The 10913-nt window shown below is 36.0% G+C and overlaps 1 protein-coding gene across 1 annotated transcript; it reads right to left on the reverse strand.

Annotated features, from left to right (window-relative positions):
* Positions 1-16: 16 nt before the first annotated feature.
* LOC145225020 (arylalkylamine N-acetyltransferase-like 2) lies at positions 17-3964 on the reverse strand. The gene is made up of 4 exons (XM_080091660.1): positions 1836-3964; positions 1511-1663; positions 1096-1220; positions 17-793 (listed from the first exon to the last, which is right to left on the reverse strand). Exons 1-4 carry the CDS (start codon positions 2043-2045, stop codon positions 565-567), a joined length of 717 nt encoding a protein of 238 aa, XP_079947786.1. The 5' UTR covers positions 2046-3964; the 3' UTR covers positions 17-564.
* Positions 3965-10913: the final 6949 nt, after the last annotated feature.

A 10913-nucleotide genomic window follows, 5' to 3' on the forward strand; every position in this document is an offset into this window, starting at 1 on the left:
TATTGCACGAAACTAATTAAACGTTGCTTGTGGTTTTGTAATAAAATGCTCAAATTCCGGAATAGTTTGCAAACAAACAGCAATTAACAAAACACATATATTCAACTGCTTAGGACAAATGTATGCGAACCGTTGATAGCTGCCTACAGAGTTGTAAACGGGCCTGAAACTGGAGCCCGAAACCCAGGCCCGAACCCGAATCGTTTTTAGCAAGCCTGTTTGGGCCTGAAAGTTTGATTGACAGGTGTATACATTAAAGCCTTTAGAAAATACTAAGACAACCAACACAATAGACAATTGGTCTTTAAAAAGGCAATTTCGGGCCTTTTTTAAGCCAAAAGCCCTTCCCGACTTACGACTTTAGCCTACCTGTTAGACAGATGTCGCAGCTGTGTTCGCTCTTTGGTTTAATTTCACTCATTACACAATGTTTTTTTTAAACAATTGCAGTGAAAAAATACTTGATTTCAGGTTCAAATTATATTCACAATGTAATGTTTGGTATTTCGTTTGATATGTTACTCCGTAACTTCCGCTATTGACATATTTAGCAATTCTTAAGATTTATACTCCATCTTGTTGTCCGAGGTTCGTTACCATTAACTTCACCGAAGTATGGGGATTTGAAATAGTTGCGAAAGTTTTTGTTCCTGTATGAGGATCAACGTAATCCACAAACGCGATTTCCTCCACGCATTGCCAACCCATTTTCTCTATCAGCCGGGCAGAGTTGTAAGATGTGCATTCGGCGTAGAATAGTGGAATCTTGTTTGATTTGGCGATAGTCAGCGATCTATGATAGAGGATACACCCGTTAGGTTTTATAGGTGTGTGTATCAAGTGGTCATTTCGCCCCTGCTGTACGTGTTAAGATGTGATCAAATAGTACATTTTATCGTTTGATGCTGGCACTTATGGTTCATACAGTATAATAAACGCACCAACGTTTCAATTTTATTTTCTCTGACTTTTGATCGAATAATCCTCTTTAGGGGTGGCGTGGCTGTTACTTATTTGTTTTTAACTTTCTAATTTTCCACTTCTCTCTTCAAGGATTGAAAATTTCCACACGACCGCTTGCCAAATGTAAGTTACCTGTTTATAAGCGTTGTCGTAATGTTTTGTCTGGCGTATTTTGCATCAATTACAATCATTTCCAATACATTGTATGGTCTTTGGTTTGCATGGCCTGGAATCATGCCTCCTAGTTTCCCCAGCAGCTGAAAAAATTCGTTTAATCTTTCATGTTGTCGTTTTCACCAAACATTTCAGCAACTCAAGTCTGTTAAATCACACTTACAAATACTAAAACATTAGTTTTTAACTAGCGGGCCCTTTTTCTTGGGGTCGCAAAGGCTTTCGATAATTATCAAAAAAAAAAGTAAAATAATTTTGGCGACAAAAACGAACATTTATAAGTAAAAATAGACATCTAACAAATCCTTTGAGGGTCCGCAAATCGCAGGTTAGGACGAGTCACCTTTCAAACTTATCTTTTATTGCAACTTACGCTACTTATTTGATTGTTCTTCAGAGAGTTCGGAAATTGTCCATATTCAGGTTGCACCTCCTTGTTGTACGGACCACTTACCAGCACTGCGCCACATACCTTTTGACTTTCTATGTCGTACGCACAAACGGACGCGGCATGATCAATGCATTCCTGCAATTTAATACATAACAGTTATCATCACAGTTGGAAACTATTGCTCGTAACTGTTAATATAACGTACATATGAACGATTTAAGTCCTTCTGAGCATTAAGCTGTTTGTATTTATTGTGCAGAAAACTGCTAAAAACTGAAAGTATGATGTATTAGAAAACGCATGTTACTTCTGCTAATCCGCAGATCAAATCCACTATTTCCTGCCTCGATAAGCTTCGTGACACTGTGAGAGGTTCTCCTGTGGCAAAATGTTCAATCAGTAGATCATTAACTTCGGCTTGCTCGTTCTTTGTTACTCTTTTCCAGCAGATAGTTCTTTCAGGCTTGTTTGTTGTCAGTAGAAACTTTTCTTCCGGCGTGTTTTTGATTATAGACATGACTAAGTTAAATGAATTATGCGAATAAATGTTCCTGTCGATTTAACTCTTTGGTTGGTGCTATGAACTCTTGAAAACGCTTGCTCAGTAGTTTAAACATTTACCACAACCACAAGGCAAATATTGTCTTAAATCAACGTCATGTCTTGCCTTTTTAAAATTCAACTTGCCAGTTTGATATTCGACACCTTGTGTATTGGGATTTGCTCCGAAAAATCCGATGCAAACCCATATATTGAAAACTTAATTATGGATTGTTGCCAAACGTTTACGAGGAAGGTCTTTATATTTAGCTGCTAAATTTTTGCAACTACTCTTTATCGTCGTAATATTTTGCACAGCAGTTATAACTCAACGGTATTACAAACATATGTCAAAAATTATTGATTTAACAGAGTCAATAAATTAAAGATTGCTTTTACAAAACAAAATTTTTCTAAACTACCATGGGCGCCGACAAGTGCCCCCACTTGCCCCTACGTGCCGGAGCCATGTAAACTACTAAATAAATTGGTCCGACAAAATTGAGGAACAAATCTGAAGGGTTTTTGGAAAACATTTCAACCACCTCTAATAAACTGTTTACCCCATAGGCTATTCTTTCTTTCTTCAGAAATATTTTTCTTACTTACTGGATTATAACCAGGACGATGTAGGCCACAAGAGCCAGAAAAGCGAAATGTATTTTTTCCTTACCACGCGTGACTCTTTTTTTGCATTCGATTTGTTTTGTTTGATTTACAGACAACTGTTGCGAAAAAAATGTCGGTATATGGACTGCTTGATGACTCCGTTTAACGTGCTACAACACCAATTAAAAAGAATGATGAAACAAAAATGCAAGACCTTTAAAAAACACACACAGGTGGTACGCAATTTACACACAATAGTTCGCTGCAGCGAAAGATACTAAATCTTATTGGCAGCCTCATTTGAAAAACAAACCTTCTGGCACACATAACAAATGAAAACAACAGCGGCTTAAACCCCAACACACAAACAAATTAAAAAGTAAATCCAGGACACATACAAAAAAGATAAAACGAAAAGTACATTTAATTTCGGGCACCAAGTAAAGTTGAATAAATATGCCATAACTTTAACTGTAATGAAGGCGATATTTTATGATTGTACCAAATTTATGATTGTAATGTATATATTTTATTCAATTCAGGTTCAGTCCGCCAGTCAGTATATTAATACCTGTGTGCACGCAAATTTTGCCAATTTGTTTTTTTTAATGTCAGTGTATTTATTTTGTTGTGTTTTATTTATGTTGTACCAAACGAAATGTACCACCAACACAATAGATAGATATCCAAGCCGAAAACAAACTTCGTTTTAGGTTCAAACTTAAATTACCAAAATGTATGTCAGATCTAATGTACACCAAAAACTAATGCGTTTGGCTGTTTACCGTTATTTTTTTGCAAGGATCTTTTAGTGGGCATTTACAAGCATGTCCAACTGTGCTTATAAGGGTGTTGTAACGTTTCTAGCTCGCCTTTTTAGTCTAAATTAACTATTTGGGCTATCATAAAAACGCCACTAAATTTAGAGTATAATCTTACGTTAATGTAGATTATATTATCTATTTTATTCTATTATTGCGTGAGTTCACTAATTCGCTTATTGTTTTTTGTGTAAGAACTAACTTTAATTAAAGTTAAATTACTTTATGAAGATAAAACCGGTCTGTAAACCAAACCTAGTTCCACTCCACCAAGTGATTTTAATAAAAGAAATACACAAACAATTATGTTACACAAGACATAATGCTAACTGACAAACAACAGTAATTTGGCAATCAGTGCCAAAGTAACTGCATTTAACAAGCGTACAACTGCACAGGCAATAACAGGACAATCAGTCCAGCATATACGCTGGACGACTGCCCCGAGGATCACACTCTCCCTTTGGTAACGAAAGGGACCGTATAAATACTATGTCGTAGGTATGTGAACGCAAGAAAGGGCGATTACATGAAAAGCGCCAAAACAAAAAAGTGATGAAAGTTACACGATTAAACGGAATTAGTGGGCTATCGTTCATTTGAAACACGGCAATTTATAGCTTAATTTGGCATGGTTATACGTCACAGAGATTTTTCCCGAGTGTACAGCGCGTTGGTCAGTGAATTGACCGGTCCCGAGGGCAAATTACACGACGTCTTGTTTCTGATTGTTAGGAAACCGATGAAAGTTTGTTGTAAACAAACATGTTGGTTTTAAACGCAACAGGTGTGACTGCAGTTTAGTTGTGTTTTATGGAGGTGAAAACTCCTACGATTGGTCGATAAAACAGATTCAATTTATGTCATAAAACACATTTTATTAAAAAAATCATGCAGAATATAATAGGCGCTCAAAAATACTACACATGCAAAATGATAGGCCTACATATTTGTCCACGAGCATTCGCTCATTTGTTTTTAAATTAGCAGGCTAAAATTTCTGGGAGGTTTTCGGTTTTCTCGAGCATAGTTTTGTCCAACTTGATGAAACACATCTTTGGTGCTTCATGTACCAAAAATGCAACGGCATAAGGAAGGAGTTTGTTCTGTAAAGCAATAAAGCGTTTTAAACCACCAGCTATCAATTTCATTTAGAACAAAGAGTTTAATAGTATTTGAATAATTACTCATGATAGATAGTGGGTCGAATATGTATGTTATTTCAGATACAACAGACTCAGAGATTCTACAACAGAACTAACACATTGTATTTTAAAAACCTAATTTAACCCACTCGTTCGAAAACCTCACCCAGCAAGGTCGTCACAGTGGCAAAATCTGGAATTTTAGCCAGGGTTTTCATGTTTTTTTCCACCAATGGCGAACTTGCTGCTTCATGGATCTCTTTTTCAATCTGGAAAGAAAACGTGTTTAAGAATTGTTCGACAAAGCAGCAGGCAAAATACTGCTTAAACAGACAAAGATATATAGCTACCTGCAGGTGCTCAGAGTTCGCAACATATGTTTGTTTACTCTTACTCTGACAGCCAGCATCTCCACTCGCCCGGGTTTCGCCTTGTTCATTCTGCAAATATAAATGAACTGTAATATTGGTGAAACGGGTTAGAGATGAGCAAAGCGGTCAAATCTAATTTGAACAAATAGTTCAACATACATTAGAATTGATTGTACCTCGGCATGTGCAACCTCAGTATACTTTTTATCGTCTGGATCGTCAAAAGATCTATGGACGTCCACTTTTACAATCAACTGACGTCCTTGTATTTTCTGCATGTCAAAACACCATAAACTTGGGAAAATCCTGACATGTCATATTAAAACCGTTTTCTTACTGGAGAAGCTGTCTTTTTCGTCAACTCATTTGTTTCCGCAATAACAGCCTAAATGTGGTAGTAAATAAATTATATTCTGATTAGATTTTCACTATGTATAAAACCACCTTTAACACAAAAAGAATAGAATGCTTGCCTTGTGAAACGGTTGCGATGGTTCATTTTTATCAATTTCGATCACTCTAAGGTGGTTGCGACCCTTGAATTTCTGCATTAAACATTTAAATACCTAATTGTAAACCACACCACATTACAACTAAACTGTATGAACTCTTCTTACCTTCATTCTTTTTTGTTTTTTCAAGCAATTTCCCATTTTTCTGTCAATTTTTTTGCAAACTGAGCTTTACACAATTGATTTGCAGGTTGAAGGATGCAAAATTTCCCAAATGATTCCAGTTTGAAAACACTGCCAAATTGCTTATTGTCCAGTCAAGGTTACGGAGGAGACGATTGTGATGTTTTTATTGTTGCGCATTTCATACGTTGGGCAGAAATTCGTCATAGAAGTCATTGTGACGTTACTTTGTGTCTACTTGCCAGCTGTTTTAAACCAAAGTCTATGTAAAAGCTACATGTACCAACCAATACATAATAGTAAACAGAGTTAACTAGTTGTGCGGGTCAGGAGTCAGTAAACTAAAGTCGTATACCTTGGGTTAACGTTTTATTATCAATTTAAGATTAGGAATTTATTTAGTAATATAAACAGCTGTTGGTTGTATAGAAATGTGTTGCTTAGTTTCAGAAATCCAGATTTTGCTGCAGCTTGTGTAATCCAATATTTTAAAAGATTACATGTCCAAAGGTATACATTTGCACAGAAAACCACAAATGTGTCCCTAACCACCATTAGTTATTCAGGGAAGTTATTATGGTACTAGGATACTACATGCAAAATTGTTGTTTTTGATGTTTATCTTTGGAATAACTGATAGACAAGCAAAGTCGGTTTTGCATGTTATAATCGACCGTATATAATCGACTTCTTTTAGGTCACATTACGTTTCCCCAAGTTGTGGAAAAACGAGTTTGCTAATGAGTAATTTGAGCTTTTGCCCCTAGTTTTACAGCAGTAGTTTTTAGCCCTAATTACCTTCAAAATCATAATGTTCTTGAGATAATATTAAACTTAGTTCGGATATCACAGAATTGATTCAGACAAATTCTTTTACGCAAAAGACTCTCATTACTGATTCTTTTAGTTACCTTTTTTGATAGTCAGAGATAAAGTTTTCCCCTGCGTTTTTTGATGGTATGGTTTCACAAAACAAAGTTTAGATAATATTTTTTTTGTAAACCTTATTAATTGTTCTCTGATATATATTTGCGGTCTGTTATTTGCGCCGTGTTGGAAAATCTACCTCAGTTAATCACCAATAAAATTTTCTCTCAATATCTATATATCTGGTGACTATGTTTAAAGTTAAGTTTAAACTTACGAAAATATATTTCAGAATTAAGTTTATTGCAACTAGTGATGTACCGAATCGGCGAAATTTCGATTCGGCCGAAACCGAATATTCGGCGGTTTTGCCGAATAAATTCGGCCGAATCAACCGAATCATTTGTGACGTCACGCGAATTCGTACCCTACGCGTTTGACATGAAAACATAAGTTGATCTACCAGACAATAAGTGCAGAATGGTTTTGTTTCGTCCTTATTTTAGTTCAGTGAGGTATAACATTGATTGCCAACCCGACAATGAATTACTGATTTTCGTCTCCAGTGGGAAAAGCGACAATGTGTTAAAAAATATAATGATTGACGCGATTTCGTTGGTACTAAGCAGAAAAAAACACGTATAACACTTTAAATGAGTGTTCGTAAAAGATTCGGTTTCGGCCGAATCGCAACAAATTATTCGGCCGAAACCGAATCTTTGCAAAAGTGGCCGATTCGGCCGAATAAATTCGGCAAACCGAATATTCGGTACATCTCTAATTGCAACACCAAAAATCTGCTTTAGTTTTTTTTAGTGATGAACGATAATGCAAGATTTATGTTCTACTATAACCTTATAAGGGAGAACACGTGCTAGATAGATACATATATATATATATATACACACACAAGACACAACGCTATAATTTAGAGCATAACAACTGCTTTGCCGATGTTTTCACCCTTTGACATAGCAATGAACGCTTTTGGGACGTTTTCGAATCCGTTTGTCACCGTCGCACGGGTTTTTACCTTTCCCCAGGGGCGGCTCGTGCTAGGGTGCTGCGGAGCTGCAGCACCCCCTAGATATTTTCACCTAATATTCCTGCCACAACAATACAGATAACTTTCTTGATACTTATTTTTTTATTCCTAAGTATAATTTTTATAAGTATAATTTCCGCCTTGATCGGCATTTTTTTCATTTGAAAAAAAAATTATGGCATTAATATGTTATCTATGGTGGAAGTGCAGCTCCAGTTTCATGACGAATCGTGACGTTTCATGACGTTTTGCACTTGTGCGCATGCGCACTTGGAAAAGCTACATGCCGGGCGAAATAGGCGACTGGGTGCTGCGGCTCGCGCAGCTCCACCAATCACGCAGCGTGTGAACCGGCCGCTGTAGTTGTGTTGTCTGTTCCGGGTTTATTGTGCTCCAAAGCCAAACCCGTGTACTATATTCTAAGTTCGACAGTGAGTACAGTTAAACAATTTTTTTGCCATGTTTTAATTTATTTGTTTGAATTTGAAGGTTAGTCGTGAATTTTTAAGATGACTGTAAGTGGGCTTCAGTTTTTGCAGTTATCATTAAATTAGAAAGTGTATCTACCACCTTGAAAAAGAAAAGGTCATCTAACACTTTGAAAAGTCACGATTAACCTTTATAATAAAAACCTGAAAAAAAAAAAGTTAAGAAAAATGGGATAAAACATCTTCTATTCCAAAAATGTCATGCAGGAATAAGCAGCCACAAGAACTACTCACACTGTGAAGTTAAATGCTTCACTGAAATTCAGACAATATTAAATGCAGAACAAACAATTGCACAAGCAACAGGAATTTTGAAATACCTTAGTGATGACAACTTCAAGTTTTGGTTTCTTAACACACCATGTGGACAGTATTTGCAACCAAGTACAATCTTGTGTATTGATATAATGGACATGTTATGTTTCTTTAAACAGTAGCTGCTAAATTGCTTTACAGGAAATGTTTCTTAAGAATGAACATTCTACAGGGGAGATAGTAGTGACCACTAAACATATCCTGTTGTTAGAAAAGTTACTGAAACTTTTAAAGGAAAAGCCAGTTAGCCAGCAATTTCCATGAGTCTCTCAAAGGCAAAACGGTTCTTGAAAAGGATGTCAACACTGAAAAGGATGCAAACTTTTCTAAGGAACACCATTATTTCCAAAAAGACTCGCACTTGCAGTGATAGCACTAAATAGAAAAAAAAATAGTTTCTTGGTTGTCATTTGGAAATCAAGGAAGAAGCTATCAATTATTTTGCTTAAACTATAGCTCTATGATTCATTTTGGTTGTAAAATAGAAGCACAAGGTTTGATAATATGTTTTAAATTTTAGTAAGAGTGTTGTAATTTTCAAAGCTTGCAGAGTTTTGTACTTCAAAAAGGAATTATTAGCTGTTTGCCACCGAATAAAGCAGCAAGTTTAGCAGTTAAGAAACTTACAAACAATTAATAGTTGTACACAAAAATTAAGAAAAGATGTTGAATAAACAAGTTCTGACACAAATGTAATGTGGTTGTTGAATTTGTCAGTTATGATACAAATAAAAAGCTTTATGGCTATTTTTTTGTGTGGCAATTATAATCTGTGACGTGTAATGGAATATGTTGAAAATGCTGACTGTGGCTATAAGGTACTTAAATGCAGTGGCGGCTCGTGCCTAAAATTTCTGGGGGTGCTCCAATTTTTAGCCTTTATTAGACAAATATAAGTTGGCAATATATAGAAAAGCCACATTTCTAGTTTTCTAGTCATTGTTTTGTGTGGAAAAACAAGTAATACAAATCCTAATTAGCAACTCCATTGTGACGTAATTTTTGTTACGCAATAATGTACACGGATGTAAACAGCAGACGGTATCATCGGGAATTTTGTTTACTTGCACAGCGACAGGCCAAACTCAATAACATTTAGTAATAATGTGGCACAAAAACACACGTGACACAGACTCGAAACAAAGCGGTTATAAATACGGTAAAACACAACAACAGTATATAGAAAAAAAAATATTAATAAATGAGTCGAAAAAGGTCGAAGTATTTCAATTGGACAACATTTAAGAAAAACTGGTTATAACAATGACTACTCACTAACACACTTGCTATTCAGTCAATATTATAATCATGTATCATTTAAGCAGGGGCGGCTCGTGCTAGGGTGCTGCGGAGCTGCAGCACCCCCTAGATATTTTTACTTAATACACCTACCATAATATTACAAATAACTTTCATTATTTTTATTTTTTATTCCTAAGTATAATTTTTATAAGCATAATTTCCGCCCCAATCACCTTTTTTTTTCATTAAAAATTTTTTTTTTGGAAATACTAATGTACATCTATGCTGGAACTGCAGCTCCAGTTTTCTGACGTTTCGTGACGTTTCATGACGTTTTGCGGTTCTGCGCATGCGCACTTTAAAAAGCTACATGCTGGGCGAAATAGGAGCCAGGGTGCTGCGGCTCGCGCAGCTCCACCAATCACGTAGCGTGTGACCTGGGCACCCGGAAGTAGTTGTCTGTTCCGCGTTTACTGTGTGCCAAAGCAAATCACGTGTACCATCAGGTTCGACAATGATTACAGTACGACAGTTATTCTTTTTTAATCATTTTTACAGTTTTTGATTGAAAGGTTAATCATGGCTTTTCAAGATTCCAATTCGGTGACTGTAAGTGAGCTTCAGCAACTTAAGATTTCGCAGTTATCAAGTGCTGAAAAGGTAAGTATAAAGAAAAAAGGGCGTCCAACGCCTGATATTCAACTTTGTCAGCCAGGAATGAGCCACAACAAGAAATATATACGCAGTTTTAATTCTGAATGGTATCAAAAGAAAAAATGGCTTTGTGGTTGTGAAGTTAAAAATGCACTGTTCTGTTTTCCATGTTTGCTGTTTGGAGGTGATGAAAAATGCTGGACAAAAGATGGTTTTACAAATGTAGCCAAAATAGGTGAGAAAGCAGAAAAACATGAGAAGTCAAAGAAGCATGTGGACAATGATGTTTCACTATCACTTTTGGGAACTGTAAATATTAAGGAAAAACTTAGTGAGGCGTATATAGACTTTCAATTATTGAACACAACAAAAAAGTGGAAAAAAATCGTGAAATTTTGTCCAAAATAATAGACTGCATTTTGTTCTGTGCAAACTTTGAAACTCCCTTACGTGGACATGATGAAAAAGATGAGTATTGATATAATGGACATGTACTGTTTGTCTAAACAGTAGCTGCTAAATTGCTTCACAGGAAGTGTTTCTTAAGAATGAACATTCTACAGACAAGATAGTAGTGACCACCAAGCACATCCTATTGTTGACAAAGAAATACTAGTTACTGAAATGAAAATGTTTCTGTAGATCTGATGTTC

This window comes from Phallusia mammillata, chromosome 4 (genome assembly GCF_965637545.1).
Source record: "Phallusia mammillata chromosome 4, kaPhaMamm4.hap1.1, whole genome shotgun sequence".
Taxonomy (NCBI): Eukaryota; Metazoa; Chordata; class Ascidiacea; order Phlebobranchia; family Ascidiidae; genus Phallusia; species Phallusia mammillata.

Excerpts from the sequence above, each read along its gene's own strand:
- LOC145225020 (XM_080091660.1), bottom strand. The coding sequence starts at position 2,045 with ATGTCTATAATCAAAAACACGCCGGAAGAAAAGTTTCTACTGACAACA. Across the intron at positions 1,221-1,510 it reads AGAACAATCAAATAAGTAGC|CTGCTGGGGAAACTAGGAGG; the intron begins GTAAGTTGCAAT and ends GAATTTTTTCAG. Across the intron at positions 794-1,095 it reads ACGACAACGCTTATAAACAG|ATCGCTGACTATCGCCAAAT; the intron begins GTAACTTACATT and ends CCTCTATCATAG.